Raw genomic sequence first — 17,528 nt, forward strand, 5'->3', positions numbered from 1 at the left:
TGTGCTTCAAAACAAAACCAGTAGAGAACTAAAGAAGAAACATGCCTTTTCACCAAGGTGCCTGCTACGTGAAAGAAATGTAAATGTGTGCATTGTTTAATCACCAACTATAAAGGCTGATTTGGAGCCAATGTAGCTTTTAATTGAGTCACTCAGCTTCATGGTGACGAATATTTATTCTTTTTTTTTTAGAGGTAATATATGACCGTTAAAAGGAGTGCACCCATTTAATGGGCACATACAAATATTTACACTAAATATAGTCTGAATGCTTATCACTAAAATGTATATTTTTAACGAACTTTTTTATATCTTAAACCGTATTTTCGCAGCAGCCTGTTTTTTATACAGTCTAATACAATTTTAAAATAATGACACAGTGCTTTCTGTCACACACTGGGACCTCATTTTATTTATTTATTTTATTAAACTTCTAATGCGCACAGCTACCACAATGGGTTTCCCGGCGCTAGGGACAGACTGAAGAAGAACTAGCAGAGTACCATTTCAATAAGAGGAACCTCCGACATTACTGCTGAAAGAGCCAGGTTTTAAGACCCTTACGAAAACGGAGATTATTGCATTCCGTTTTCAGGGTCACGGGTAGGGCATTCCACATCTTAGGACCCCAATGTGAGAAAGAATGACCTCCCATTTTAGCCAGCCTGAATCTGGGAATGGCAAAATCTCCATTTCCAGAGGATCGTAGTTCTCGGCTAGGCTTATAAGCCTGAACTAAGCCTTGTAGATATTTGGGAGCTAAGCCATGTTTAATTATTGAAAAGATGACACAGGGCTTTAAATGTAATTCGGCTAGGGATTTTAAGCCAGTGAAGGTCGTGGAGTGCTGGTAGAGCAGAAACTCTCCTTGGAACATTTCGGAGAAGCTGAGCAGCCGCGTTCTGAACAACTTGGAGTTTTTTAGTTGTTTTCTGGTCGGCTCCAAGATAAAGAACGTTGCCGTAGTCCAGGCGTGAGATCACAAGTGCCTGGACCACGGTTCTCTGTGTCGAAGAAGGTAGCATCCACAAAATCTTTTGAAGCCATTTCAAAATGACAAAACACATTGAGGCCACCTTCACGGCCTGCTGTCTCATAGTAAGATCCTCATCAATGAGAAACCTGAGGTTGCGTACTACAGCCACGGGAAAAGGGATGGAACCCATATCAGTAGGCCAATGATGAGGGTCCCATAGGTCCTTACCCTTGCCCAATATCACAACCTCGGTCTTGTCACCGTTAAGCTTCAAAAAATTTCTCTTCATCCATTCACCTCATAGCACTATAAATAAGTCACTATCCTCACTGCACCAATCAGGATTTTATTCTGTCACTCTCTGGTCACACACAAAGACATCTGTAGTGATCACATTAGCCAACTGAGATTTCATAAGGCGAAAGAGTATATTTCCCTTTGATTAGTTTAACTTGCATTTATTTTTCTTTTGAGGTGTGTGCATGTTTTTATATGCAGTTACCCGAAGGTGAAAAGAAAAATAATAAAATGCAGAATTTTCTTCTTTTTAGCCAGGTGATTGACCGAGACTTCACACTCCTTGCCCCATGCCACTCAATAGTACCATCCACACACATTTGTATTGGCTTTAACGGCTGCATGTAAATGAAGGCAACCTAGAAACGCGCTTCCAGGCTATCTTCATTTACATGGAATTGCTAACCCATTTGTATCCCCCCCCCCCCCCCCACCCCGATAACACATCCACGGCCCCCCAGGGGGACGTGCCCCTCGGTATGAAGACATCCGATGTACAAGAATCAAAAGAAGCCCAACACAAATTGTATAGTGAGATATTCACTGTTGTGATGAGCTAACAAATGGCCTGGTTGGCTTATGCTCATGATTTACATTTTTATGTAGCCTTCTTTCAGCTGCATAACCCAGTCAACACAACTTTGTTCATCTCCGCTACATGGAGCCAACTCTCCTACATATTTACAATTTTTCTCACTCCCACTACCCCCTTGTTTGAGACCTCTCCACAGCGTTTGACACAGTCCACCACCACACCATTTTTGCAATTTTCACTTCCTGGGTGATGCTCTCTCTTTTTAGATATCAGTCAATGTTTCTTGGTGCTCATTGCTCCTCCACCACCTTCCTACATGTTGTTGGTGCTCTCTCCAAGATTCTTTTGTTCTCTCTCCACACTACCTCTTTCAGGAACATTATATTATGTTTATGCCACAATACACAAATCTTCTTTGTCAGCTTCTATTCTAACAAAAATGTTACCGTGATCAGGGAAAGAAAGGATGGCTTCTGCTTCCTTCATCTCATCAAAAACAGAGCTTCCTCCAATTTTGCATGTGGCTGGGTTCAAACTGAGGCAGCATGGTGGGTAAAAAACGATGGATTGGAATATAGCCAGAGCCATTGCCAGTGGTGGAGATTAATTCAAGCATCCAATCCATCTCCTCATTGTTGGAAAGTCCTACTTTTTCTCTTATCACCCCATCAAAATTTACATTGTTTTGAGTAAGAATAGTGTTTATGCTTCCCATACGCTCAATGACCTTACTTCACAGACAATAAAGTTGGCTGAAAGCTCAGCCGAGGGCATATTGCACAACTTTCTGCCTAATGTTAAAAATTCACAGGACAAGGCATCATCTCAGGACTATTTGCGATGCACATCATGACCCATGAGCTATGCTCTGCTACTGACAGGGCCTCGAAATGCTTTCTGGTGGTCGAGTAAATAGCTGTTCAGTGCTTTGTGCACGGTTCATGGAATATGCTCTTTGCAGTGTGGTCTGTATGGATAGTTTTCTCTTGTCCCACTATGTTACTGTCTAAAGTTGATTTCAAGTCAAAGTTCTGTATTTTTAAGTGGATGCTCTACATTTCTGTTAGTGGCTATTCAAAATGACGTGACCGTTTGTAGAAGCCCAAGGTGATCTGTCATCAGTTTAGATGTGAAGAACAAAGGCCACTGACATGGAAGCTCTACATAAAATATTCTAGCCGAAATGTATTTTATTTTATTTATTTATAAAGTAGTTTAAATGGTTGTAGAAAAATAACTGAACAACTGATTTATAGATCCTGAGCATAATATGTGAGTATACTATCCATGGGATATCAAGAAATTATGATGTGCTCATTCTGCTACTTGCCATATTCGGACACCGACAATTTGAAACCATTTCGAGCCATGCCAGACGAACCTCTGGTGACACTTGGATACTGTAATCATAATATGGCAGTACTTGGCTGCCTTAAGCCTGTTGTGTGCCTCTCAGAAAGATACCTTGGTTCAGACGCCATCAGAGGTAGGAGAAATATAGTTCCTGATGGCCATTCCAGGTTACCCTTATGTACATTCAGTAATGGGCAAAAGAGGTGACCCATCTAGTATCCAAAAGGAGCTATGCTATTGAGCAAAAGGTGGGGCCTTTCTTTAGCCACCTTCTCAGCTGTATTGTAGCAAAGTGAAGTAAGCCTTCTGTGAATCATTCCCTTATACATCTGCTGCGTTACACGAGTACTGAAGTAGCACCTTCTAGTTGGTAGGTCTCTGACAGATCCAGGTTGACAAGGTCTAGACTCTGCCACCCTTCTCTGCATTTTAAGAGACTGTCACTTTTATGAGACAAGGGCTGGTGGATCACAGTGGCACCATTGACCCACTTCAACTCGGGCTTGGAGTGACGGGTTCAGTGGTGTTGGCTGGTGTCTGGTTTATGCGGTTTAGTCCTCACAGTTCTTTCTTTGGTACCTGGAAGGTGCAGGGAAACTGCTCCACTGGTGTTCCTGAGCCTTGGCAAAAGTGCTGGCAGTCCTCCCAGGCTTTTGAAGGCACAGGAGCTTGCAGAGTGAGTCGACTTTGGCGCAATTGGTGGGAACAGCGAACAAGCTGGCGCAGGTGCCACCAAGTCACTTGCTTCTTTCACAGTTCTTGTTTTTTTGCAGCTCTTCAGTTCTTCTTTTTCTTTTCGGTCAGCAGGATCTGATTTCCTGGTGCCAGGGGCTCCCCTAAATACTAAATTTAGGGGAGTGTAGGGTAGTAGCCAATGGGCTGTTTACTCCTAGTGTAACTATGCACGCTTATATGACCATTTTCTGTGGGAAGGGGGCATAACTCTGTCCCAGAGTTGTTCCTAAGTTTGCCATCATAAAGATGGCAGGCTTCTGATTTTCTTATTCATTTCAAGTAGCCTATCTTAGGGATGAAACTAACCTGAAGGTGGACACGTATCTTGATTACTTATTTTCCCGACTGTCCAGATGCCAAATAGGCCCTGGACATGGAGGATCAGAATCCTCTCGTGTGAGGGAAGCTAGATTTGCTTACCAAAGGCGGTGGACTCTTTGAAGCTCCCTGCCTTGGAATGCTAATTCACAGGTCATCTTGTGGAAGGGTGTGTAAACGTCCTCCGCCCGAGAAGGCTTTGTTCCTGATGGCATGAGAGCAAAGCCCTAGCCCCTGGGAGTCAGAAACACATCTGTGGTGGCAGGCTGGCTAAGACCATTCAGTCAGCACACTAGTAGATGGTAGGTTTTCAGGAAGCACCTCCAAGGTGTCCTCTGGGTGCATATTTTAATAAATCAATCACTGGAATCAGTGTGGGTTTATTAATACAAATGTTTGATAACAAACATCATGTAGCTGTGCCCTTTTAAGTACATGTACTTTAAATGGCTTCCCTGGTCACTGGCAGGAATTGAACTGGCCAGCACAGGGACATATCTGCGCAAGCGGATATGTCTACACATGCAATATAGTGCACCCTGCCCTAGCACTGGAAAGGCTGCTGTAGGGGTGACTTACATATACAGTGTTTTTAGGCATGGTACACAGGGCTTTGTGCTATCGCTTTTTCATCTTCATCTGCACCAAGACACACACCCTTTAGTGGCAGTCTTTCTGTATGGTGTGGGGTCCCTTGTGGCACAATACATGCTGCAGCCCTTAGGAACTCACTTTGGTATCTATGCCCTAGGTACCTGGGGTACGATCTACTAGGGACGTAAAGGGATGCTAAAGATCTTGCCAATTGAAGGAACAATTGGATGGTTTTATATCTTGGGACCTGGTTAGCAGAACCCAGTGCCCTTCCGTTCTAAATTGCCTCGAATACCATGCAAAAGTAGGGGTTACCATACCAAAATGGGGCACTTTCCTAAAAACCCCATGTATCGTGGAGCTGTATGATGTCTGCTGGGTGGTGTTGCATCCATAAGCGGAATATTTAAGCACTTACACTTTTTGGTCTCTATTGCCACTGTTGGTTAATACTAGTGACATGAATAAGCCTATACTAGAGAAATATAGCATAGGTTGGTTTTCAAGGTTACTGTAATGTGATTTTGATTTGAATATTTTGTTGTCCTTTTCTTATCCGTACGAACTCTCGTTTGAATAAACCATTTTGTTTATTTTGTAGGCTCGTCCTCTGTGACGTGGTTTGAATTTGGGTGATGACACAGGACTTTCATTGCAAGAAAGGTGAGATGCAGTTAGCTATAGAAACCTGTGGTTGGAGCATATTGAAAATGTATAGTATGTTGTATGCAAAGAACGCTTCTGAAATTTGTACTCCTTTTCGAGATTTTTTCCTGTTTGGAGAGAGTGCAACGAGTACGTACGGGGAGCTAGCTGAAAAGTTTGGCAGCTCTGGTCTCAGATAGTTGCTAGAAGAAGGGGAGATCCGGGCTTAAGAGCAATTTGATCATCAGTGGAAGACAGTAGGCCATGAAATGCATGCGAAATTATGGAGGTGAATGAACGAGCCAAGTCCTGAAGCAGCATTTCACAGTGCAGAGAGAAAAGGATAGTGTGGCAGAGCAGCAAAATATGTTTGTAATGCATGAGGAGAAGCGGAAGAGTCGTGTGCTATAACCTCAGAGGAAGTGATTCTTTTGAAGAAAATGGCAACACTTTTCATACCTTCTAAACTAGATCATACTTGATAATAGTTCCACTATGGAATTTTTACAGAACGGAAGACCCTCTGGCTCTCATTAAAGGCCACAGTCTTAGATGTTTTTTTAATCTTTCCCTAAAATGTTATTTTTTTCCCTCTTAAAATCAACTTGTTTTCTCCTTTATGAATGAACTGGAAAGCTGAAAGACCATTTTCATGGTCATAGTGTGAGGGATCAATGGAAGTGGTCAATGTGCGCATATTATGTGCCGCCAGAATCGTTGGCGTCCTGAATCCACACCATCTGTTCTACTCATCCGTGCAGTGCAGGGCTCGGGTCATTAACACTTTCTGTTATGGTCCCATGGATATTGGACTATAAAGGCTGAGGACCCATGCCATGAAGCTTTACAAACCAGAAGCAGGGAGGTCAGATTGTGTTGGGAAGCGTATGTTAAGAGTTTGGTTGTCCTTGTGGGATGTTATGGTTGTGTTGATTGTGGCCTTGTGTCAAAACTTGGTGAGTCCATGCAGGTGTACTGTGGCATGCATTCAGACTGCTTCTAGCAGCCTCAAGACTAGAAGAAAGGGGAAGATCTCTGTGCTGTTGGGCAATAAGTCTCCACTCAATTGCACCTATATACATAGCTTCAATTAATGCAGAAATGTCTGGTTTTCTAGCTAATCATTAACTTTGTAAGTCCATTTCATATAAGTTAATTATATAGGCAATTATCTTGTTTGGAGATCCTAAAATTCTGGGGCTTATGGATCGGTCCTGGAGACAACTGGAATAGTTTAACCTTTTCCCTTGGAGAAGCGATCTCCAGCGCTGCGAGAATTTCAGGGTTCCACTTTTTCTACAGCAGTGCAGCACACACCCAAAAGATGTGGGTGCTAATGTGGCCTAAGAGTGAGGTGGCATAAAGCAAGTAAGATCTCGGGCAAATATCAAGTTGATAATCAGAGGAACTTGATACTGTAGAATGGGCCTATTTGTGGGCGGTCCTGGCTAAATTTGGATTTGGACCTGCTTTTATTGGCTGGGTGCGCTTATTGTACGCTGAGCCGCTCGCCCAGGTGGGGGTTAATGGCTGGGTCACGGCATCCTTTCGTTTGGGTCGGGGTACTCGACAGGGCTGCCCCCTCTCCGCTCTTCTTTTTTCATTGGCTTTGTAACCCCTGGCGGCATGGATTCGCTGGGAACCATCAATCCGAGGCATAAGGTGTACTCTGAGTGGGAAGATCGGATCTCCCTATATACGCGGATGATATTCTGCTTTACCTGACTTCCCCTCGGAAATCCCTTATTGTGGAGTGTGACGTTTTGGCCTCTTTTGGTAAAAATTCTGGGCTCTCTATCAATTGGGGGAAATCTCCGTTTGTCCTCCAGGGGGAGGCCCTGGTTCCTCCGAGAAACTGTCCTATCCAGATTAATACGAGTGGGTTCAAATACATAGGTATTTTCATTTCCCTGGATCCGGCAGTCAGATATGTTGAAAATCTTCTCCCCCCCCCCCGTTGCGGAGGCTTAGGAGTGACTCCACTCTTTGGCGGAGACTTCCGATCTCTCTGTTGGGTCGAGCTGCCCTCTTCAAGATGATGCCCCTGCCTTGTTTCCTTTATGCCCTTCAGAATATTTTGGATGTAGTGCCCGCTAGTTATTTCCGTGAGGTAGAGGGGCTACAGCGTAGCTTGTTATCGGAGGGGAGGTCCCGTATTGATCTAACCAAGCTGACGCTCCCATGGTATGACGGAGGTATAACCCTCCCAGATATCAAACGTTATTATTGGGCTCCTCAGTTGGCCCTTATTAACCATGGAACGTACGGACCCGAAACCGATCCCGGATACGCTATGGATAGGTGGCTTCTCCCGGGGAGTAGTTATAACAGGGCACCGTATTCTAGGCCAATGAGGCTGGGAATAACTGGACCAACTAAACATGCAGTGAAGATTTGGCATAATGCCACAAGTTCTTAACACTAGCTACCCCTCTTTTTGACTCGGAACGACTAGGTAAATTGTGGAATACTAAGGGGATTGATAAATGGGAGCTGATAGGGATTTCAACTATTAAGGATATGTGTGGGAAAGGGCGTATAAAAATATTTGAGGAAATGCAGGTCGAATTTGCACTTTCAGGCTCTGAATATTTCCGTTATGCGCAGATTCGGCATTCATTACAGGCAGTTCTGCCTGTGGAAGTGGACCTGCCAGAGGCATCACTCCTTGAAGACAGAATCTTGGACGTCATCTCCCCGAAAAAACAATCTCCCTGATCTACAGAAACTGATTAAGAATAGGGTGGATCTACTTAGGGAACTGAGGGATAAGTGGACACGGGACGGAATAGAATTGGATGATGAGGACTGGCAGTTGGCTGTGTCCTCCCCAAAAGTGGTTGCTATTCCTACAAGATTGCCTCTCGTACAGTTGAAGATACTGCATAGGGTCTGTCACCGGCCCTCGCCTTGTACAGATGGGGCTGATGGATGTTGGACTGTGTAGACGTAAGTGTGGTCTTATGGGTACATTCATTCACATTCTCTGGGAGTGTCGATACATAGTCAAGTATTGGGGTGAGATTCATGACACTATTCGCGACGTTACAGGTGTCTCCTTATTACCGGAGGCTCCAAGATGTCTTCTCAACATCTGGGAACCCACTGATCTTAACTCTGCACAGACACAGTGGACCACACTGTGCTTCATGATAGCGAAAAGGAATATAGTCCAACTGTATGGTTCCGAGTTGCCTCCCACCCTTGAGAACTGGAAAAACGATTTAGACTGGGGTATGTTTCGAGAAAAAACTGTGTATATGGCGAAGGGACGTCCCCGAAAATGGGCCTCAATCCGGGATCAGTGGAATAGATATAGAGGAGAGATCTGTGTACCGCCTAGAGATTTTGTTTTTGATGTTCCCTCCTCCCTGTGATATTTTTAACATGTATGTAACCAGGTTTTCTCCCGCCCCCTCTGAAGGTGTACTACAGACTATGTGATTCTACTGCACTGTATCTTTTGTTTGATACCTCGATTTAATAAAAAGAATTATAAATAAAAATACTGGTCCCTGATTCACTCCACTCTTGGCAACATCCTTTCCATGCAGCTGATCCCCACCCCTCAAATAGCACTGCTGGGTTACGTGGCCAATTTCCCCCTTGCGGTTAGGAAACTGGCGGCTTTGGGCTTTCTTTTGGCCAAAAGGGAGAGTGCAGTAAGAGATCCCCTATGTTGAAGGCATGGCTTGGTAGTTTGGCATTCTGTAACGTTAACTGTGAAGAGTACTCCAGTCTGCTCCCTAGTTCGCCTCGACCATTGGACATTTGGGGCCCGTACAGAGCATACGTGGCTAAGACCAGGGCTGATCAATATTCTCAGACCGCAAGTGGTATTGTTCCTGTGGGGGTCGGCTAGGTAGAACTATCGGGCACATATGCCTGTCTCACTGATCAATTTTTCACTAGTGCCACTGCTGTGGTTATGTTGCATAGGACGGCTCCGCTTCTTTGGGACTGTAGTCTAATAATACGACACACCTCCGCTTTGTACACATTTGACTTGTCATTGATACATATTTGCAATTCCTAATCCAACTATGTCTAATAAATACTAATGTTTATGCTTGACTGCTGTACATGTTCTTCTGATTGCTGCTGCCATTATACTCTGCAAGGTACTGATCATTTTTATTCCTTTATGCAAAATTTGGGCATTAAACACCTTGCACTGTCACTTTCCTACTCAGTCTATGTATTTGTAACAATTGTAGAGAGTTAAAAACAAATATTATAAAAAGAAAACAAAACACATGCGTAAAAAAACTTTGAAGAGGTTCTCATAAATAAAAGCTTAGCATAGCTGAGCAAATGTGTGGGTCAAGGAATCGTAAGTCTCCAAAATGTAAAGGTACTGAGGAAAGTAAAGGTTAAGGACCGGAACAGCAGCAATCATTGCTTTTTCCCCACACCAAACTATAATACAACCTGTTCAGATTAATGTGAAACCTTTGGCTCGAGAAAGCATGCATTCGAAGAGATTCAGATTGCAATTAATCGGGGACTAATACAGAGATTGTCCCAGCCAGGATCATTAGTCATTTCCCGCTTGCTATCCTAACAGATACCTAATGGTTGCACCTTGAATCTACTTCCACCTAGTTCAGTCACCTTCTACTATCCCAGGTTGTGTCACATATACTCTCTTCTGTTATAATTTCAGATAGATTCATTCCACTTTTATCTTTCTCATGGAATATTCCTAGTCAAGTCAAGTCAAGTCAAAGAATTTATATAGCGCACTACATACCCAGAGGGTCTCAAGGCGCTTGAGGAGGGGTGGGGAATTACTTGTCAAATATCCACGTTTTAAGTTGCTTTCTGAATGCTAGGTGATTCTGAGTAAGGCGAAGGTAAGTGGGAAGGGAGTTCTAGGTTTTAGCTGCCAGGTAGGAGAAGGATCTACCTCCCATGGTGGTTTTGTTGATGCGAGGTACAGTGGCAAGGGCTTGGTTGGATGATCGTAGCTGGCGGGAGGGGGAGTAGAAGGACAGTCGTGTGTTGAGGCATTCTGGTCCGATTTCGTAGAGTGCTTTGTGTGCGTGGGTTAGGAGCCGGAAAGTGATCCTCTTATTGACGGGAAGCCAGTGGAGGTTTTTCAGGTGACCAGAGATATGTTCTTTATGCGGGATGTCTAATATGAGCCTGGCTGAGGCGTTTTGGATTCGTTGTAGTTTTTTCTGGAGTTTAGTGGTAGTACCGGCGTAGAGGGTGTTTCCATAGTCCAGTCGGCTTGTGACCAGGGCGTGGGTGACCGTTTTCCTAGTTTCGGTGGGGATCCAACTAAATGTTTTTTTGAGCATGCGAAGAATGTTGAAGCAGGATGAAGAGACGGCGTTGACTTGTTTGTTCATCGAAAGTGAGGAATCCAGGATGACACCCAGGTTCCGTGCGTGGTCTGTCGGGATGGGTGCTTTTCCAAGGGCTTCTGGCCACCAAGAATCGTCCCATGCAGAGGGGGAGGTACCTAAGATAAGGACTTCTGTTTTATCTGAGTTCAGTTTCAGACGGCTATGTTTCATCCATTCGGCTACTTCTTTCATTCCTTCGTGTAGGTTAGTTTTGGCGGTGCTAGGGTCATTGGTGAGTGATAGGATCAGTTGAGTGTCATCCGCGTAGGAGATGATGTTGAGGTTGTGTTGGCGTGCGATGGTCGCGAGGGGGCTCATGTAAACTTTGAAAAGGGTGGGGCTGAGTGAAGATCCTTGTGGCACGCCGCAGATGACTTCAGTGGCCTTTGACTTGAATGGTGGAAGGCGGACTCTCTGGGTTCTTCCGGTGAGGAACGAGGTGATCCATTCTAGTGCTTTTCCTTGGATTCCAATGTTTCTGAGGCGCTGTAGAAGGGTGCTATGGCAGACTGTGTTGAAGGCTGCAGAGAGGTCGAGGAGGATGAGGGCGACTGTGTCTCCATTGTCCAGTAGAGTTCGAATGTCGTCTGTTGCTGCGATGAGGGCGGTTTCAGTGCTGTGTTTGGCTCGGAAGCCGGACTGTGAGGAGTCGAGGAAGTTGTTGGCTTCGAGGAAGGCGGCGAGCTGGTTGTTGACAGCTTTCTCGATGACTTTGGCCGGGAATGGAAGGAGCGAAATGGGACAGTAGTTTTTGAGTTCGGTGGGGTCCGCTGTGGGTTTTTTCAGAAGGGCGCTGAGTTCAGCGTGTTTCCAGCTCTCCGGGAAGGTGGCGGAGTTGAGGGAGCAGTTGATGACGTCTCGGAGGTGCGGTGCTATGATGGAGTCTGCTTTGTTGAAGATGTGGTGAGGGCATGGGTCTGTGGGGGATCCTGAGTGGATGGAGTTCATCAGGCGGATAGTGTCCTCAGTGGAGATTGGGTTCCAGTCATTAAGGATGTTCGAGGGTGGTGAAGGTCCAGCAGATGGTTGGGTGGGTTGGTCTCCGGGTTGGTTGTCGAAGCTGTTGTGGATGTCTGCAATTTTGTTGTGGAAGAATGAGGCTAGGGAGTCACAGAGGGCTTGAGAGGGGGTGATGTCGTTGGAGTTGGCCGAGGGATTGGTGAATTCCTTGACGATGTTGAAAAGTTCCTTGCTGTTGTGGGCGTTGCTATCTAGTCGGTCCTTGAAGGCGGTTTTCTTGGCTTTTCGGATCAGTTGGTGGTGTGTGCAAGTGGCGTTTTTGAAGGCTTCCTTGGTGCTGGTGGTTGGGTCTTTTTTCCAGGCCTTCTCAAGGGAGCGGCAGAGTTTCTTGGATTTCTTAAGATCATCGTTGAACCAGGAGGCTTTTGATTTTATGTATTTTTAAATGTATGAAATGCTATGGTTTGACTAATGCTGTGTTCTGCAGGCGATTTAACAAAAAAGTGATGAAAATAAACTTGAAAGAACATTTTTTTCTAAAACAAAATGGTATTTTGATTGATCAGTAGGTTAGCTAATGTCATTTGTGGTCCTTGCAACCTTGTGTAATTTGCTCTGAAGATTACGATCTTTGTGCAGGTAAGGTCTTAGCAACACTTATCGTATGTTTTGATAATTCTCTATTAGCTGCCAGAATAAATCGTTGGGCTAGTCACCATTCTGCTCGTATAGCATGGTAACCAGATCCCAAAGTCTTATGTTCATTTTGTTCTTCCTTCTAGCCATGGCTCAAGCTGTGCAAGCAAATGGAGCCCAGCCTTTGAGCAAAACCTGGGAGCTCAGTTTGTACGAATTACAGAGGACGCCTCAGGTAAACAAAAAAATGCATGATGGAACTCATTCATGGTAAAGTTGTGCAATAGTTATTAATTAACATGTATATTCTATGATGTACAAGAAATGTTGCTTTTTAAATCCAAGGCCAACAGTGGCCATGTTCAATTTGAAGTGGTAGGTATAATAATTAGTGTGATATTGCTCAACTTAATTGTGATGGAAACAAAAACATTTGTATAGAATCGTTTTTGAAGTTTCTATGACGTGTTAATATCACCCTATGTTATAGAAGTACTTTAATGACTTGGGAAAGATGAAAGCTACTAAGTAAACAAATGGCACCCATCTGGCCTGTTGGGGACCAACTGCAAGAAAGAACAAATTGATGAAGGGAACAATTGAATTAATCTCCACCACTGGCTATTGCAGTGGCTGCATTCCATTCCATCATGTTTCATCCACTGTGGCCACTCAGGACAGAGACTAGCCAAAAGCGGAGTCCTGCTCCATTAGGAATGTCCAGCCCGGACTGCTGGGTCAGGTTCCCTTGAGATGGGAACATAAGAACTCCTACTGGCGAGACCTACCTAAGAGACATCTGTGATGTATAGCTTGAGTCCTGTGGCACACAGAGCAAAGGACCCATGTCTAGGCATATCAGTCACATATGCAATAAGCAACAAAGTGATGTATTAAATATCTAAATTCACAACCACTAATATTCGTTCAAGACCGCCCTTTCCCGTTTGGTTATTCATAAAATAAACAGTCTTCAGTCAGCTGAACGTGTTCTGTGGGATTGTGTCTTCTATAATACCGCAGACCTTGTGCAGTTACAGCGTGTATGATCCTTTTGTTGATAGGTTTATTATTTAAGCTTGAGTCTGTTTCATACAGTCCCCAATTTTTTCAGCACAGGCAAGTACTTTGAGCCTTTGTAAATAACATAACATGCCTTTCTCTTGGTTTCTAGGAGGCAATTACAGATGGACTTGAAATCGTAGTATCTCCCAGAAGCCTGCACAGTGAGTTAATGTGTCCAATATGTCTGGATATGTTGAAAAACACCATGACCACCAAGGAGTGCTTGCATCGCTTTTGTGCCGACTGCATCATCACAGCCCTCAGAAGCGGGTACGTAAATACTCAATCTCAAAATCCATATGTTAATCATAACCGCTATCTGGTTTGAAGTTTAGAGTTGCAAATATCTGAGACACTCTTTTTCAGCTTTCCAAGTGTGACCAGGCCATTAAGAGAGAACGAAAAGTGTGTACGTTTTCCACCAAATATTTTCTATTGTTTAATTCTTACACCAACAGCACCCAAGCTGCAAACTCCTAAACAAACCAGTAGATTTTGTTGCCTTTGGACCAATTCGGGATTTGCAGTGTTTTTAACTATACTGCTGAGCATCCTTAAGGCTGTGCAGCACGGCTAAAGAATACAAGGTATGCTCATGCCTAGACAATTATGCAGGTGCTTCTTTCTGTTTAGTTATTGATTTGAGTTGGATCAGTAAAAAAAATGTGAAAGCATGTTTGTTTTTTCAAAATGGGAGCAAGGGGATGCAATCGGGGGGGCAGGAGCAACATGGGGGTGCGGTGGGGGGAGCAGCAATGGGCAAGACAGCAACGTGGAGCAGGTGGGTGAGAAACACACAATTGAGCAGGCAAAAGGGGGAGTACAAGGTTGGTGAAGGGAAGCAATGGGCTAGAGAAGAGGGTGCGGGTGACGGTAAGCAATATGGAGGTTGGGGTAGGGAGAAGATGCAACAGGTGAGAGTGCAGCGTGGAGTGGGCAGGAGAGAAGCGCATGGATGAGAAAACAATGGGGTTGTACATGAGGAAATGGGTAAGCCCACAATATATCTTGTAACAGACTGCACAAGCACTGTCTAATAGGCAAGAACTAAAATCCACAGACATAAACTGCTGTCCAAAGTCCATTCAGAGGGCCATGGAACAAGCAGGAGCTACTGGGCCCAACCGTGGGAACTGATTCAGAAAAGGGGGTGGTGATGAACAGAGTGTCTGAATTAAGCAGACCACTCTTACCCAGTCCAAGGATCAGGGCTTGATCCATCACCGTTTTTTAGCTCACTGCACCATCCCAGCTCAGAACTTGGCTATATGCAAATTAGTCTGACCCTGGCCCAGTGCATCATGGGAACAGGGCAGACCAAACTACCAAGCCAATTCTTATACTGGGAAGGAAACAAGCTACCGGGGACCGGTTTCTGGCATTTCAGCCGTCTTCGGCCTGGCTTGCTTGAATCCTGATGGTGCAATGAGCTAGGGACTCACATCTGAGTATACCCTTCTAACCGTGGGAACTGATCATTTTTGCTTGCAATGTTCCAGGACCGGACCCACTATGGACCCTGAGCAACTTCGGCAGTTGACTCTCAGTGATAGCGCGGGTTGAGCAGTCCATTGTTTTTTTTTTTGGGGTGGATGGATACAATAAGTGAGCACAGGCTCGCAAGTCAAAATATGTTCAATAGCAGCAATAAACGAGTGCCCAGTAAAATACTTTCTTGTATCAACAAAAGTAGTATTTATATTAAAAAAGCACAGTGAATAACAGCATACACAAATAATACACATAGCCCCCTGGCGTCAAGGACTGAAGTGTAATGGCAGTCCTCAGTTCCACTGTTCTGTTGATAGAGGTAGCAGTTATTCACCATTCACTATAAGTGCCATTCAGGTCCGGCCCCACTAGCAGTCTGGGTCTCAGGAGTCCCACTCAGACTCCGTTAGAAAAATCAAAAGTGTTCCAGCGCTGAAGCACTATCTGGCAGACAAGTTTCCCTGGGGTTCTCCGACCCGCAGCTCAGTCTTACCCGCACTAGCAGGGTTTGTCCCACCGAAGTCTCCAAGAGCATCACTCGCAGGCATAGCCGCTGCAGCAGCTGTACTGTGGGCGGGTGTCCTCTGCACTCCTGCAGTGCAAATGTAAGCCTCCTTGGCTCTTCCCCTGAAGCTGGTGGAGATGAGGGTGTATTGTCGGAGGTTCCTGATACCAATCCACAGTGTGGGCTTGGGCCCACACGGGTCACCACTGCGGCCTCTCCTCATGACAATGGGATTCACTAGACAGTGCTCCCTGTCTTCCTTTGGTGGCCCCTCTGACGGCTCAATCGGCACAGCAATAGGTTGTTCTTCATGGCGGCCCCCTCTGGCATACAGGGTTCCTGCCTCACACCAGCAATGGCCCAATAGGCATGTCAATCCTCACAGCAGCTCCCTTGGCATATAAGACCGCCGACTCACATTGCACATGGTTACCAGCCCGATCGATACACCAATCATCACTGCGGCCCCCTCTGGCACACGGGGTGCCAGCTTAAAACTGCACATGTGCACCTACCCGATGTGTGCAGCAGAGGTCACAGCTCACTTCATGGCGACCTTCCTTTGGCCTACGGGGGTCGCTGACCTAAACCTGCTCATGGGCAGTGACGATCAGTGCAGCAAAGTTCATGACTTTCTTCATGGCGGTCCTTCTCTGGCATACAGTGGGTTGCTGACTTAAAACCTGCACACAAGCAATGACCCAATTGGTGGAGCAGCTTTCTTGTCGCACCTCGCTACAAGGATCCACTCGCCAGGATACCCCGCTGGACTTCACTCCCTCTAGCTCTCCTCTTTGACCTTTCTCTGAATCAAAGAGCAACATTTGAAGTGTGCAGGAGAGCTCTTCTTTCTCAAGTGTGAGTCCCACCCAGCATACAGGAATGCAGCAATCCACAAATCTGTCTGGACGAGCATGAGTAGGTAGAGTCATCCACCCTGTCAGCCCTCCACTGAGAGTTATTGGCTTGGCCAATGTCTTTTAGCCATGTTGTACAGCAGCTTGACTAAAGGTTAGTAGCGTAAAGTGGAGAGCACCGTGGCGTAGAGGAGAGTGGAGTAGAAGAGAGTAGGGTGGCGTAGAGTGGTGTGGAATGTAGTGGCATAGAGTAGAGTGGGGTAAAGTGGTGTAGAGTGGCATTGTGTGGATTTGAGTGCTCTGGAGGAGAGTGGCTTAGAGTGTTGTGGAGTGGCATAGAGTAGAATGCTGTAAAGTGACATTGTGTCGAGCAGAGTGGCGCAGAGCGAAATGGAACAGAGTAGAGTGGAGTGGCACAGAGTAGAGTGGCGTGGCTTGGTGCAGAGTAGTACAGTTATGGGTGTTGCAAAAAGATGAGGAAGAACAAAGGAGGGTCACATGTACTTGGTCAATGCTCCATGTGAGGAGCTAACCCAAGAAAGGAAGGGAAGTCCATGGTAGCTAATAAATTGAAAGATTGCAAACTAGAGTGACAACGAAAACAACTAATGGCATACTGTGAGTGGGATGAAAGCCCAATTGCAAACAATACGTCTCTCAGCACAATACCTAAAAATGGCCTGTTCACTTCTATTGATCACTACAACCTATAATTTCACCACTGCTGTTGTGCTGTTTAACTTCTGGCAAAGTCAGTCGCTTTTCACAACTATTAGTGTAGCACTTTGGGTACCCCTACTGGTGCAACAAGACCGCAATCCGTAAGACAGACTATGTCCTGGCACACGATCTGTGTTTGACCATGATATTAAAAGTGAGCACCAGGGATTCAGACATCATTGAAGTTGTGGTACTCAGAGCAGGGGTACACACTTGCCACCATGCAAGGGACTTTTCCATCCCAACAACCACCATGCATCATTATATCTGAATACCCAGTATCTCATACGAAGAAACTGCGGAAAAAACTGTGCTAAGGTTTATACTTGAAGACCGTTGTATAGTATTTCTCACGTTTTCTGTGTCTATCTGCAGATGATTTGCAGGTGAACAAAAATCATATTAATGTGCGAATGATTATTCCTCTATTGCTTTGCAGATTTGTTTACTAATATAAGTGACGTGCTTCTGTTCACAATCTCTTAGG

At 45.1% G+C, this 17,528-nt stretch overlaps 1 protein-coding gene across 1 annotated transcript in view; it reads left to right on the top strand.

Annotated features, from left to right (window-relative positions):
- Positions 1-17,528, top strand: part of LOC147668779 (E3 ubiquitin-protein ligase RING2) — a 167,838-nt gene that overhangs the window by 59,529 nt on the left and 90,781 nt on the right. The window contains exons 2-4 of the mRNA XM_086948435.1: positions 5,410-5,471; positions 12,550-12,638; positions 13,578-13,738. Of these exons, the coding sequence (XP_086804561.1) occupies positions 5,444-5,471; positions 12,550-12,638; positions 13,578-13,738 (278 nt within the window). The 5' untranslated portion in view covers positions 5,410-5,443. The remainder of the gene's footprint in view (positions 1-5,409; positions 5,472-12,549; positions 12,639-13,577; positions 13,739-17,528) is intronic.

Source organism: Lissotriton vulgaris, unplaced genomic scaffold (genome assembly GCF_964263255.1).
Source record: "Lissotriton vulgaris unplaced genomic scaffold, aLisVul1.2 SCAFFOLD_533, whole genome shotgun sequence".
NCBI lineage: Eukaryota > Metazoa > Chordata > Amphibia > Caudata > Salamandridae > Lissotriton > Lissotriton vulgaris.